At 38.5% G+C, this 15,769-nt stretch overlaps 2 protein-coding genes across 4 annotated transcripts in view; both read right to left on the bottom strand.

Annotated features, from left to right (window-relative positions):
• LOC131078618 (uncharacterized) overlaps window positions 1–15,769 on the bottom strand; it is a 299,838-nt gene that overhangs the window by 244,106 nt on the left and 39,963 nt on the right. The gene's annotated exons all lie outside the window — the stretch shown is intronic.
• LOC131078611 (tubulin alpha-2 chain-like) lies at window positions 3,824–4,509 on the bottom strand. The gene has a single exon (XM_059218452.1). It carries the CDS (start codon window positions 4,459–4,461, stop codon window positions 3,958–3,960), a length of 504 nt encoding a protein of 167 aa, XP_059074435.1. The 5' UTR covers window positions 4,462–4,509; the 3' UTR covers window positions 3,824–3,957.

Here is a 15,769-nt window from a genome sequence, read left to right as displayed (position 1 = left end):
AGATACTCACTTGGCACAAACAACACAAACCTCAACCAAGGGCATTGAGGTATTGGAAGCTAAGTGTCTATCCTTGAGCTTGTCTTGTGTGATAACCACCCCACATATTAAACCAATTTTTTTGGCAGTTTTCCCATTATTCTACTAAATAGGCATTTCATCAAACACTTCTCATATAACCCAATATGAAGTTTTTCTGAGAACAAACACAGAGAGTTATGGCAACTAGAATTCAGAATCATAAATTCAATATAAAATCATAGCATTGTTCACCTAACTCCCATGGAAATTTTGTAAAACAATCTGTAGTTAATGTTGTATTAACATAATTTTCAGAAATAATTACCACATTTAATTATTTCCAAATTCCAAACTCAATTAAAATATTTTCCCACTAATTTTTTATTTCAAATATTAATTGATGAATACACTGATAGGTCGTTGCAGTCATCAAATACAGAAATGTATAATAATACCCAGTTTGAAATCAAATTACAAACATAAAATCATTGCTGACCTCAACCTAAGCTGACTTCTAATCCAAATCAACAGCCAACACAATACTTTGACTAGTCTTGAGGTGTATGGCTCCCCACATGGGGTGTACGGCAGCCTTTCCTAAGTGTTGCAACTCCTTGAAATGCTTCACTAGGCTTAAAGTATTCCCTTGATGCTTCCTTGACTACTTTAAAGCTTTTTACCCCCTAAATACATCAAATCTTCTTCCTTTGGGATTTACAACAGTTCATAAGTGGTATGGCATCTTCAAATAAGACAGTGATTCCTTTTTCAAAGTGTAGCAGCTATCATGAAGTGTCCCTCAATCCTCTACAACCCCATTTTTTGACTTGCTAAGACAGTGAGGCTTAATGCTATCTGTAATAACCCACTCCACTCAACCCAAAAATTCCGTCTATTTTTTTTGAAATCACTTATACTTAATAGTGTTTGATTCAATCGCATACTCAGGTACATCTATCCAAACGAGATAGGCATCCATCCGACCGGGATGAGCATCTAACCATACGGGTTAGGCATCTATTCATAAGAATAGGATATGCTCTAGCTAGAGACTTTAGACTCATCGGGACCATCCAGGTCCTAAGCCACTCTCTAAAGACTACACTCCCCTACTAGGAGTGCACCGAGGTCATCGTCCTTAGGAGTATAAAGATAATTACATAAATAAGCTTGAGTTCCGCCTCGGAATTCGGCCTAAAGCCTCGGGAAGTCAAGCAAATCCATACGGGATTCCTTCTAAGTATGCATTGAATTAATTTTAACCTTTCAATTAGTATTTGCACAATTTGGTTAAAAAACCAAGGAGCTTTGAGAACCAACTACTCACCCAAAACCAAATCCTAATCCCCATCCCCGAACGCCTGAGTACAAGGGACAACTCTATCCCTATACTGCCTACATACCCATTTCATCACGAGAGCAAGGCGTAAAGTATGTAGTTCTGGTTTCTAACTATGGTTTAATGTAAACTGTTTTGTGCGCACGCAACCCTTTATAGGGTCAAGGTCCCAGACAGTTTCTATGCGGTTGCTACCCACGGTGGTAGCTCTATAGCAAAAAGGCTCAAGGTGGCCTCATGCTTGTGGCCTAAAACAATTAGGTCCTATCTCCTATTAAATACGTCACCCTTAACCCATTTTCATCCACCAAAATCCATCAAGATAAATAAATTCTAAAATGTCACACACAACCAACCCCAATGGGGTTCTCTGAGGTTTAATTGAGTGAATGTAAATTCATTTAAACTTTATCCTTTTTTTTTTTATAGTTTATAAAAATGACCATTACACTTTAAGTATGAATCCTAATACTCGAAGGGTACTAAATTGCTTGAAAGAAAATTAAATGATTAAATAGAAAGACTTTGGAAAATAATTTAACAATTACTTGTTGAAGGGAAAGGCTATTTAGTTATAAGCTTGACAATAACCACGACTAATTCTTCCATTTGAAGTAACATAAATTTTATCTTTAATTATTTTCTACAAATGATAACCTCACTTAAATATGAATCCTAATACTTGAAAGGAAATCAAATTATCAAATAATAATACTTTGGAAATGAATTTAATACTTGCTTGAAGGGAAATCTAGTCAACAATAAGCTTCAAATAACCACTTTATTATTATTATTTTATTACTAATTGTTTGAAAAGAGATTAGGAAAGAGACTAAACACTTGCTAGTTGACCAAGAAAAATAATAATAAGGCTCCCTAATAAATAATTTTAATCAATCTATTTCTAGTTGAGCTCTTATTTATTCCTTTGTGTTAACTTTATCTTTAGATATCTGTCCTTATTGATTTCAAATTCTTAGAATAGAGCTAATGTTTCCTCCTAAAATTTACTTCAGTTAAAATTATTATTTAATTCTTTAAGTGATCATGGGGTAGGTTTTCTTGAACTCATTTGCTTGATAAGGATAAGGATCTAATACTCTAGAACAACGAAATTCTACTTTATTTCACCTTCAAAACTAAGTTTCCTTACAACAAAAGATGAGTACTTGATTGAGATTCGCAAGATACGTCAAGTCTAATAATCTTGTGTAAGAAGATTTCAGATTTTGTGTCGTCTCCATTTGGTAAAACACTTGAATATCAAGACGTATACACAACCTTGTGGCTAATTTCTTATAATATTCTTTATGATCACACTACACTACTACCCATCAACTCAAGGACTTACATGGACATATTTTAGTGATAAGATAGGAGAGGTGGAGACCATACACAACAACCAAAGATATAACTACATACATGAATGACACACATCCTACAAATAGTGACAAGCTTGCTTTCATTGTCTCTCCTACAATCTTCTCATTTTATTTAATAAATTGTTGCACTACATTACTATATGGTTAACTATGAAATTCACATTGCTAATGCACCATTTGTATAAAGATTAAAAATTGCTTCTTATAAGTATTGTCACTTAATTGACTCTTAGCTTCAAGTTTACTATTTTCTTTCTTTTTGCATAATCCCATCTACTAAGAATGGATAATTTGTCAATCTTTTCTAAGAAGAAAATCGAAGATGAAACAAGATAGAGTAACTCATTCTAAAACAAATATTCTTATCTCTGTACAGATATGTTTGTGAAGTGGAGCAAACATATATGAGCGTTGATCCTACTTGCACAACTTGACCCTATGAGCATGTTGGAAATACCTCATTTGCAGCCAAGGTGACCGAATTCATAGCTTTAAATACAATTTTCACTTGCATTATCTTAAGCTTTCTTCATTAATAAAATCTAATTCCTAACACAATCCCCCACATTGATGAAGTCATAATTCACATGAAAAGTATTCATAGCTCACTTATAACATTCAACCATCACCTAACATAAGATGTTTTCATTCACTTCATACATCATAGGTAGAAGTACTATGATTTATCCTTTTAAGTATTCGTTTATTCAAGGTTAATATTGCATTTGAAAAAAATATATTACATTCCAAATCTTCCTTTAAGAATACAATATCGTCAACACAAGACAATCCTACATGGATAATATAGTCATACTTAAGATTTAGCTATAAAGTATGAATCTCCCAATTGCCTCTAATTTTATTTGCCCCTTCTTTTCCCTTCAATTGGAGGCTTCCCAAAAAGTATGAATCTCCCGATTGCCTCTAATTATCACTCTTTGAATGAATCCTTCCCGTAAGATGTGTACGAATCTCCCAACGGCTAGCCTAGCTAGCATCAACGTTCACGCTCCAAGCTCTGTGAAATGAGGCGGTTCAGATTTGTGTAGGTCGGGCGTTCGATGTCGAGCGAATGGCGGCAAATGTCGTAGATGGCTTCATTGTCCAAAAGCACAGAGACATCAGTGTGTTCCAGAAGTGAGTGTGTAGAAAGCACACTATTGTAAGGCTCAATCACAGATGTGGACACCTGCGGTGAAGGATACACAGTGAAGCCTAGCTTGGATTTTTTTTGCCATAATCCACAGAAAGGTGCTCCAAAAGAAGCGAACCGAGTCCAGATCCAGTCCCTCCGCCCACTGCATTGAAAACCAGAAAACCCTGTAGACCTATGCAGTTATCTGCAAGCTTCCTGATACGGTCCAGGCAAAGATCCACAATCTCTTTACCAATGGTGTAATGGCCACAAGCAAAGTTATTAGCCGCGTCTTCTTTGCCGCTAATAAGCTGCTCCGGGTGAAAGAGCTGACGGTAGATGTCAGTGCAAACCTCCTCTATAACAGTGGGTTCTAGATCTACAAATACAACCCGAGGAACATGTTTCCCCGCACCAGTCTCGCTGAAAAACGTATTGGAAGCGTCGTCTCCGCTTCTGATGGCCTTATCGCTGGGCATCTGGCCATCAAGCTGAATGTCGTGCTCCAGGCAATAGAGCTCCCAGCATGCATTTCCAACCTGGATTCCGGCCTGCCCAATGTGGATCGAAATGCACTCCCTCATTTTCGAAGCTTAATCACACAGAAAAAGGGGGGAAAAATGTATTGTTGTGAAAGCAAATAACAATGAAGAAGGCGTTTTCAAAGACACCCACCCCCCTGACATATTAACGTGCACTCCCTTATAACAGCTTTGACATATTCTATTCCCCCTATCACCAGTGCCATTGTATTCCACCAACTCAACTTGCATTAATCATTTATTGATTTTCTTTACTGCTATCACCTCTACTTAATTGGTAGGCAGGCATAATCGCTTTATTTCATTAGCTATATTTAGCTTCAAGATGGTAATGGATTATTTCATTCAACAATAGACATTTATAATAATAATAATAAAAATATTTGTAATTAATGAGTCTTATCAATATTTAGAAAAGGAGGGTTATGACACTATCAAGCCTTCTTGGTAAATCCCCTACCCTTTTTGTTCAGCATGTATGAAATGTACAGAACAAGCCTCCAATAAATAAATTAACCCATGTGTAGTTGTATGCCCTTTCAAAGCAGAAGTGGTACAGCTATAGATAATACCCCACAATAGTATTTTTTTATTAATTCACTTCTGCCCACACATCAAAAATAAACTTTTGTTCTTTCACCCACAAACGCAACACAAATAATCATTTATTTTCCACCGCTTGAACACAGCATATATAAATTTATCAATGGCCTATAAACATTTAACAGATCTCTACTTGCAAACTTGTGAAAATAAATAAACATTCGGCAAACACATGAAATCTGAGTGACTCCACCTGCAAATCGACTAGGGCAGATCTTTCACTACCAAAACCAATCTTCATTGTAGGGGTTTTCATCCCAAAGTTGAAACGCTGAACCATAGCTCAAACTCACAGAAAGGATTTCACCAAAGATGAATAATCTAAAATGACTCAAATGAGTCCCTTGAGCCCTTTTATAACTTTTTGAGAGAACTTTTTGAAAAATATAATTTGAAATCACTTTATAGTTGATAATCCCTTTTTGCTCCATAAAGTGACTTTATTTCATTTTTAAACTTTTCTGAAACTTTAATGTAGGAGCAATTGGGTGCACCAGCAATCAGCATTAACCAAAATATTCTAGGATCAATTTTCCTTTCCAATTCAGTTTTGAGTGCATTCAGTTGGATTTTTAGTTACTTTTTGCAAAGTTTTCTTTTGGAGGGAATGTCAAGATAAATTCGACCAAGTGAAGGTTCCATCATGTAGAAGAACCTAGTGGGAACCCATGGTTTAAATTTGGTAAAAATTGGCTAAGGATTGGCCAAGCTTTGAAGTTTCAATGGTTTCACAGGTTTGCAAACCACTTGGATCGCCAAAGGCTCAATTTGTTGAAAAGGAAGGGAAATATTTCATCAGCCAAATCATAAGTTAGTGAACTCTTCCTCGAGCCAGAAAAAAAAGCTTGTCAATAAAGTCTCAAGTTCACGAACCATTTGATTCGCTAATGACAGAGTTACTCAAAGCCTTAGCTCACTGAAAACAAAGCTTGTCAATAAAGTCTCAAATTTGTGAACCACTTGGGATGCCGATGAAGAAGTTTGCTAAAAGCCAAGTTCGCTCATCAGCTTAAGAAGAAAACATGGTCAGCCAATTCAGAAGTTCGCCAACTTGTCAATCGGTCAAAAGGCTTAACAACAAGTTTATTGCCAAGTTTGTTGGTTTTGAAAGTTGTTGAATAGCCAAAATGAATGGTTCGTGGAAACCTTCGCGAAAGTCACTTTTCACCGAAACTCTTGGCTTCTTCCTATTTTGAAAGAAATTGTGGTTAGCAAACACTTTGGTTCACAAAAAGGTAAAATTGCCAAGAGCTGAAACATAAGAGTTGTTGGTAAGATGTGATGTCCCCATCCTTGACATCGCACCACTAATATTACACATGATTCTTCAATTTTGTTAAGTCTCTAAAAGAGACAAAATTGCAGAAGTAAAATATCCGTTTCAGGTAAGAAGATCACCTTCACAGAAGAAGAATTGGATCAGGAAGACATAAGAAAGCCAAACCATCATTGGCATGAACATCCTATCCAAGACATTATGAAGCAATAAGTATTCTATACGTAGAACATATCCATACATATAGAACCAACATAGATTATCACATTCAGACCACCAAAGATACAAACAATCCCTCTATATTGGTAGAACAATATCTATCATATCCGTATCTAAGTTGCTCACGTTGATAATCAGTATTCCTTGATCAATGTCAGTTAATGATGAAAATAGTTATGAATCAAGAGATGGCGATTAGCATTGTAAAGGGATAATCATTGATGATCAGAACATAGAACTGTGGAATGTCTCAATATCCTTCGACTATCAAGAAATATTGATCCTTGCAAACATATCGATTTTATTATTATCAAAGAACCTTTGGCCAGATCAGGATGAGCATCCTTATAAAAGTATGAATACGTAGATCACCACATTAACCATTGTCATCAAATATTCTCTAATTACAAGAATATCAAAGTATGAAAAAACTAATCAGTTTGAGCAATAACAACAATTACTAATGGACCGGTTTAACTAACCAACTTTATCGATGTTAACCTTGTTATGAAAAGGCGTGGATTGAATAATCAAACACCGTCGGTTACGCTTTATTGATAGGAAGGGGCACGATTAGAGTAACAACTATTAAGAGACAAGAGACGTGTCTCTTAAGACACCTTTCCCATCGTATAAGGAGTAAATCAAATTAAATTGCAGAGGATATTGATTGCCTTTTATTTTTCATCTACACCCATTATTGGATCGCTCTATTGAACAGTAGCCTTCATAAGGCAAATCAGGCTGCATGCATCCAAAGATTGAAATCAGGAACAGCTTCATAACCTTTGCATATTTTCATACCAGAATCTGAAACAGCAATCTATATCGCCATAGGCAATAACATCTATCTCGTTGTATATAGCATTTTCTTAATATAGTAAGTATATCATTTCGCTGCAGTATACTTAATCATATAAATCAGAGACAGCCAATGACATTGTTGGCTGCCATAATTGTATACATTTGTCTTCATAAAATTCATCTCATAGATTCATTGCAGAAATCAGACATTGTCATTTAAGAATTATAAGTGTCTAGAATGGACATTACATAAGATCATATGTTTCTCAACTTGTTGAAACATCAAATAAAGGAAAAGGATATCATGCCATTAAAGAAGGGAGAAAACCATTGAATAGTTCTTAAACAAAGAGGAACCTTCAATGAAGCCTGTGTATGTGGAAATCAAAGCCAGATAAGGAGTTGCAACAAAACGTGAAGTCTTCTTAGCTCAACATGTGTCTAGGAAGATGGTTTAACTTCCTCCTTTTGAAAATTGAACTTCCTCGCCTGGGGAAGTATAAAGGGTGTTAAAAGTTGAATTTAAGTGGTTCATCTTCCCACAGGGAATATAAATAACAAAAACTTTGATGCTGAAAAAAGGGTTCACCATTGGCCGAGAAGGTGGGAGTACAAAGAAAATAGTTTGGCCGAGTAAGGGTGTTACAAAAGAGGATTTGAGAAGGTGAGAAAGAGCTGCCATTGCTGTAAAAGATAGAGAGACAAATAATTCCAAGAACGAAGAGGGCTTGAAGGAGAAGTTGTGGAAGAATGGAACAGAGCAGATATTTTGTAAGCAATTAATTTTTTATGGATGATTGAATGAACTGTTCTGTAACTTGTGATTGTGGATATCATAATTTCTGAATTAAGACAGTCTAAATAAGTATATGTTGTTTTCTGAGTATTGTCTTTTGATGTGTGTTTTGGCTATATGGTGGGGCTTTCTGGTTAGGAACCTATTGACATGTCTGAAATCGCATTACTACGGTTCCATCCAGCCAACGCAGAATAGAATAATAAGAATCCTATCCTCTCTTCAAATAAGGAAATCCCTAGTGCTGTTTTTAATTGATCAATGGGGATTACCTCAATGTTTCGGTTGTCAGGTCTTGACTGCAGGATAACTTAGTGGTTTGATATGTTTTGCTGGAAACACAACGGGGACTTAAGGTTAGATGAACGACTTCGAGTGACTTCCCTAAAGTTTAACAGTCCTGTATCAGTTGATTTCAGTTGGATTGATACTATCTCAGCTTGAATGTAGGGCTTCTTCTTGGTAAAAAAAAAGGAAAAAGAGGAAAGGGGAAAAGAGATAGAGAAAATCTGATTAATTATCTAAGATAACATGTTCAGGAAAACAGACAGAAACCTCCAAAAAAACAAATTTAACATTATCAGCTAAAAAAGGCACAATATTGTAAAATCTAGTGCAATCTTCAAGGGGAACTAAATTTTCATGCTACTAAACATAAATGCTGAATTTTGACATTCATTCACTTGATGTTTAACAACTGAACTGAGCATATAAATGGGTTCAGACTAACCATGCAGGGGGAGTGACAATCAACCAGTCCTTAATGGTATGAACACCAAGGCTTCTATCAAATGTTTATCCTAAAAATACTATCTGAAAACAAAATACATAGCAAGAATATTAAATGGTGAAGAAGGAGACCATGCACTCACAAAGAAATGAAACAGCTTTAATTTCCATTAATTCTGCATAAATTTCGTTAGAGCTTCAGCAACAATCCTAAACTTCTTACAAAAAATAAGGGAAAACCAGTCCCTTTAAATAGAGTTTGAGAATTAGATGAATGGCCAAGATTTAAACAAAACAAGTGGCCCAGATTCATCTATACAACATAGTACCCATGCCCATAAATAGGAGGTAAATATCAACAACCACCCGAGGAGGAACAATAACTACCAAAAAAAAGGCAATTAATAACTACCAACAGCAGCTCAAAAAGTGCACATGCACGGAGCTCCAAATTTACAGCTGACTTGGCAGTTAAATATGAACTTTATGGCCAAAAGTGCCTTTTTAGATTTTTTAAAAGAATTATGCACTTTATGAAGGCACTTTTTCCTTTCCTGCAGTAGACTCCTTTGTGATAAATTCGACCTCGTCGCGCAAGTACTCTCCCCAAATATCCCGATCGGGTGCACGCTCTACTCGAACGTAGTCCTGAAATCTTAGACATAACTTGAATGGTTCGGTTGTAGGCGGCATAGGAGGATTAAACATTTTGTAATGAATACCCTGTAGGAGGCTATCTAAATTCTCCAGCTCTTCCCTCCAGTATGACTTGTGATTTTCAAAGCATGATATGTCTGCTTGCAGCCGAGCAGCAAAATCTAGATCCTCCATGGAGTGGGTGACCCTAGGTTTAAGTCTATCCTCCCATTGTGGTTGCACCTCATTATCTTCCATACTATTTTTACAACCGGGAACCATTGATTTGAGAATCCCTTCGCCAAGGTCCTTTACATTTGATTAAGTGTCATTGCACTTATCTTGCATTTTATTGATATTATCCTTCATGTCGTTCTTCATACTGAGATTCCAATACCATTCCTTGAAGGTATTGACATTATAAGGATTTAGGATAATATCAATAGTGGGGATTTGAGAGCAGGTCCAAAATAGGGCCCTAATGAGGGGCAATGCCCTGGCAATCGCCTCATGAGTGTTATAGCATTCCTTCCTTAGCTTACACATTTTCTAATAGTGGATTCCCTATGGAGGGCCATTTCGTGCAGATCCTTGAAAATTTGCTCTCCTCTTTCCTTGATGCTTTGAATCCATTCTCTGATGGCCTTGGCGGTATCCCATACTCCTTTGAACTCTATTGTAGTCCTTTGCGCCAATGCTGATGGGGGAACATGGGATTCGGGGGCATGATGCAACGGTCTCAGCATGTGATCAACCTACCCCTCGACCTGCTCAGCACGAACTCGGTACATGTTTCTCTCAACAATTATCTCGTCGAGTTGCCTGAGCATGTTTTGCACGGAGTCCTTGAACTCCTCCCTTTCCTGCTCTTTGGTGGCTCGTCCTATCGAGATGGTTGTAATGCTATAATCGGCCAGCGCAACTTGATCTATTGGCTTATCGACAGGCGGGGTAGCGATATGGATAGTGTGGTTCCTCTGCTCATCCTTGGTTATTCGGGAGTAGGTCTTAGGCTTTTTCTTCCCTTTGGACTTTGTTTCCCCTATGCGAGAGAAAATATCCTCCAAGTCGATAGGTGGCTTGGTGGCTGCCTTCCGCTGTGCACGAGCAACTAACCAATCTTGAGGTATGGTCGGCCTGGATGCTATGGTCAAATTCCCACTCTGCTCTTTAATGCTTTCAGCCGGTACATTGCATATCTGTAACTGATCTGTTATAGGAGCAAAGGAAGTGTCCAGTCCTTTGCTTACAGCTGAGTTCTCCCCTACCTCACTGAACAACTGTCTGGTATCCCCATGTGACGGTTGTTCCTCAGTTCTATCAGGCTCGTGGGTCTCATCCGCCCTTTGTTCTCATTCGATGATGGTGTCATCTTTGCCGGTACCATGCAGTTGCAATTCGTGCCGACTCCCTTGGGTGAGTTCATGTACATCAGCCCCTTGATTGGACGGAATTTCCCCTTCCTCAACTTGATTTTCAGGTTCACCGGAGTCAATGATCCTCACCTCTGTATTTAGCTTGTCTTGTGCCGGAGGATTATCAGCTTCGAATGCATCAACATCGCTCTGGGAAGGCGGAGCAGGTATATAATCAAGCTCAACCGCATCGTCATCGGAACTGGGGTCCTTTGATGATGAAGTGACTTCTGGTCTTCTAATAGGGATCTTCTCCCTTCTTGTCCTTTTAGACGTCCGGGTCCCTCTACTAGCTTTGGCTTTCTTCCTTTTTTCGGGCCTCTCAACCTCTTCCTTTGGTGCACTTGAGGTTCCCTCATCTTCCGAGGACTGAGAATCAAGACTACCCATCATATGATAGGTGAATTGGACTCCTTCATGAATTAGCCACTCAATCTGTTGGTGTAACCACTTATCAGTGTACCTTCCTAGGGCTGCCATAACTGCCTCAAAATCAGTGATTGGATCCTATGACCAATCGATGCCCAGCAAGAGATGTCTTACCGTCTCAAACTCCCGAACTTGTAAGCGATTTCCAGAATCTGTTACCTGATCCGGGACCCGACGGTATTCATAAAGTCGCATTTGCTGCACACTTAGCCTTGAATATTCACGCTGTTGGATCTCATAGTCATTAGAACAATTTTTCCAATAGTCTTCAATTGATTCCTTTGCTCTGTAGCGCCTATTGTAGGCTCTCTTTGCCAAATTGTCATGATCAAAACATTTCCTCGGGAAATGTTCTTGTAGGCCATAAGAGGCTAATTCAGCAAGTGACTCGTCGGCATGTGCTGGATTCTTTAAATGGACATCGAGGTTACCCAAAATCATAGGGAAGGTGAATCCGGACTGCTTCTTGTCTCTAAGTAAACTGTTCGCCGAACGTGCTTGCCTTGCAACTTCCAGAAGAATTACTTTGTCTGTTGGATAGCGTGGAAGTCGAAACGGAGCTCCCTCAAAGCCAGCTATCCAGATATAGGAGAACTTGGGGAACTGAATAAACCAAGCGCCGTACGTTTGTACCAAAATGGTAGCTTGCTCTGAGAGCCTTATGTGTAATCCCCCCTGCATCAGCCTGACTAGGCGCATTGTGAAGGCGTCATTAACATGCTCGTACTAACCAATAGCATAAGCAGGGTTGTTCTTTTCCCTCTGAGCTATGTCATGATAATGTAGTTGCGGATAGCAATCGTACACCTTTACCTGATTGGGCCCGTTCCTGATTTCACCCTTCTTGATCAACCCTAGCAGTGGCTGGTGTCAAGCGAACATATAAACTAGGTAAGAGGTCATGGTGAAGTGCTTTTTCTCTTCAAGTTCGACCAACTGGGTAAGGATATTGTCACTGATGATCTCGACCCAGTCCAACTTGGATTTCCCAGCGAAGATCTGCTCTATAAAATAGAACATCCACTCCTCAAAAAAGTTAGATTGGAGGAGTCCCATAACCCGGCTGAGCAAGGTGACCATATCTCCATGCTCATTGTGAAAGTCACTTCTGGGGGTCTTTTTCCCAATTCTAATACTCGGAGGCCTTCTCTCCTTATACCATTCCTCGTTTATCAATGTCTTGCATTTAGCAAGGTTCATGTCATATGCAACTTGTGCTTCATCTATGGTTGTCGCAATGGGGTTATCCGGGAAGGGGATGTCGAATGCGTCGCCAATGGCCTCAGGTGTGAAGTCAGCTAGGACCATATTCTCCAAAACCACTAATCTGGTCCCTGGCTGATAATGTCGGGCAGCCTCAACTACTAGCTCATAATTCAACACTGATGGAGGAAATCCTGCTACCTGGGCAATACCACTTTCCATCATCCGCCTAGGCCTGCCATAGGCATTAGGGGAATATACCCGGTCTCGAAAGTCCTGAATGTCTATGTGGCCCAGGTCAGTATCACCTATGTTTTCCCATATGCTCTGGACCTTTGACTCCCTCAGTCCTCCTCTCTGGTACTGGTCTTTCATCTTCTCACCTTTGCGAGGGATGTCTGATTTAGAAGCCCGAGATGTTCTGGCAACACCAGGTGTCTTTGAGGATTCTACTGCAGATTTAAGCATCTATCCTGCACAACTAGGCATCTATCCTGCACAACCAGACGCGGATTACAAGACAAGATGAAGGAAACAAAACAGGCTAGATAAAAGGGATACGTTAGCACATAAGGATCAATGGAAAACCGAATTTGAAGAAAGCATGATAGTTTAGAAAAAGAGCCTGATTAATTTGGACATGAAATATTATTAAGATTTTTGATTAAAAATTTACCATTCGGCTACAGTTCAAGGACTTAGGCGTTTAATGATCGCTAAATTTGCACTTAGTCCTTAAGATCAGTTTTCAAAAATGGATGAGGTTCAAAATTCCCTAAGTCTGAAAATTGCATTCCTGGTTAACTTTTGACAGACTATGATTTTAACTGCTTTGCTTGATGCCTTTCAAACGGGAAAAGATGCAGTCTACGGGATTTAATCATTTAATCAATTTTGCATAAACACATCTAACCAATTTTGCATGCATTTTAAATGATTCCAAGGGAGACAAAGCAAGCTTACCAAGCAAATATGGTGTCAATCCGCACAAATCCGGCCTGCAGGGTTGTTTTCCTTTGAAATTTAAAGATGCCCTTTCCTATGCCCTGCGTTTTTGGGAAAATGGCACAACTCGTGATTCCTAAGAAGAATGGCGTTTTCCTAAGTTAACTTACCTCGCAATTGGTAGGGTTTCTGCGATTTTGAAATTTTAATGGTTGGACACTTTCTTGTTCTATGCCTGAAGTTTGGGGAAATATACCCTCTTTTGCATACTTTGGCGATATATGACCCTTAAACGCCTTCAACGTTCCTATGCCATCGCCGAAAATGGGGTTTTAGTCCTCTTTATATACCTCGCGATTTTCCTCCATGCCGAAGTTCGGCAATTTCGACCCTTTTCCAAACTTTTAACTTTCACGATTTACCTCTTAGTTGAATTTCGACGTTTTAGATGGTTTTTTAAGGCTTGGACATTTCGTGATTTCCTCTTAGTTGAATTTCGCCGTTTTAGATGGTTTTTCAAGGCTTGGACATTTCGCGATTTCATTTATGCAAATTTCGGGGTTTTTGATTTCTCCGCAAACTTTAAAAAGTTTGACATTTTACCCTTCTATGGCGAACTTCAGGATTTGAGAGCTTTTTGCAAAGTTTTAATACTTCGCGATTTTCACTTTTGGCATTCTTATCCCTATATGCGAAAATCGGGGCTTATGCCACTTTTTCAAAGTTTTACACTTTGACCCTTACGCTTTATATACAAAGTTCGGCGAAATGCACCCTCTTGCAAACTTTTATCACTTTTTCGCAATTTTACACCTTAGTGCGAACTTCAGCGATTTCGCCCCTTATGCAAAGTTTTAATACTTTAACACTTTCAACCTCCTTTTGGCCAAAATCGGCACTTTGGGTCTTTTTGCGACCTTTAGACGTTTTATCATTTTTAGGGGATTTTGCAAGCTTTTATCTCTCACTTAACTCAGGCGATTTTGTAAGTCAAAAAAGGACTTTTGCAAAGCTTCAGACTTAGGCGTTTTCACCAGTTTAAGCGATATTTTGAAATTTTAACTCCTAAGCATTAAACTCACCTTGTGGATTCCCAGGCTTACGCTTATGACAACATTGTCCTTTGGACTGATTACGGGCACACTCAAAAAAAAATGCGAGAGACCCTACGTAGAACTCAATAGGGCGAAGGCTAAAAACCAAAAAGAGGGGGACCCTATTGGCGACAGGGAGCGTGTGCAATGCACAACAGGACCCTAACATCAACTGCATCAACTTTACTCACTAATTATTCACCTTGGTAAATAATTAAAATAAGTTGTCTTTTAATTTTGCTTTATTCGACAATTTAACATTTAATTATTTGATTATTAAATTATTTTTCACACATCCAACCAAGTTGCAGAAAATACAAAAAACGCCTGAAGGTGAATTCAAAATGCACCAACATATACAGAAGCTCACAAGAGATCCAACAAATTAAATTTGATACTTTCCATAAATAGAATATTCCTCCAAGAAATTCGGAATGCACCCGAAATGGCGACACTACCTCAAGAAAGCACCAATGGGCTCATCCCTATCCCTTGAACACAACACTAATAATTGAATTCCATTCTGAAAAGGCTAACACTCTTCAAAAAAGCTAGAGCTAGCTATGATGTTGCAATGACCGAAAATGAGGACATTACATCCTGAGGCATGGAAACACAATAAATAAGGTTTGTTTGGTTATCTGAAGAAACTTAAAATTATCCCACCCAGCTTTGTGAATCATATTGGGAGTGATGCTCCATGAGCTTCACACCCAATCAAAAACTCACCTTCTTTCAATTTATTGCCAAGAAACATCATAAGGGGAGCCCCAAATAAGCAGGAAAATGAATCCTGGAAAACCCAAGCAGCCATGGGTTTGCACAACTTGATTTTGCACATGACCTAGGCAGGAAATGGGAATCTTAAAGCTAAGGACAAAATGTAAGCTAAGTATGGACCAATAGAGAACCAACTATCTTCGACAAGGTGAAGCATGTTCAACCTACAAGGAAGGAACCGGCCATCCCTCCTGTCCCTCAAGGCCTCTCTCCAGTCACCATCACAAAAAAATTGAAGAGTACAACTATGTGGACTAGTACAATTGACTCACAAGAGAATCAATTGACATGTCTTCAAACAAGCATTTACATTCTTGTTGCGTAACATGTTTGAATTTGTTTTTATTTCAAAACTTTTCTTTGTTTCACAATGCAGGTGGAATAGTAGTAAAGTCTTGATCCAACTAGTCTTGTTTTTTAT

The sequence above is a fragment of the Cryptomeria japonica genome, chromosome 3 (genome assembly GCF_030272615.1).
Source record: "Cryptomeria japonica chromosome 3, Sugi_1.0, whole genome shotgun sequence".
Classification (NCBI taxonomy): Eukaryota; Viridiplantae; Streptophyta; class Pinopsida; order Cupressales; family Cupressaceae; genus Cryptomeria; species Cryptomeria japonica.
Note: the sequence above shows the minus strand (reverse complement) of the source record. Positions and strands in the feature narration are given on the sequence as shown.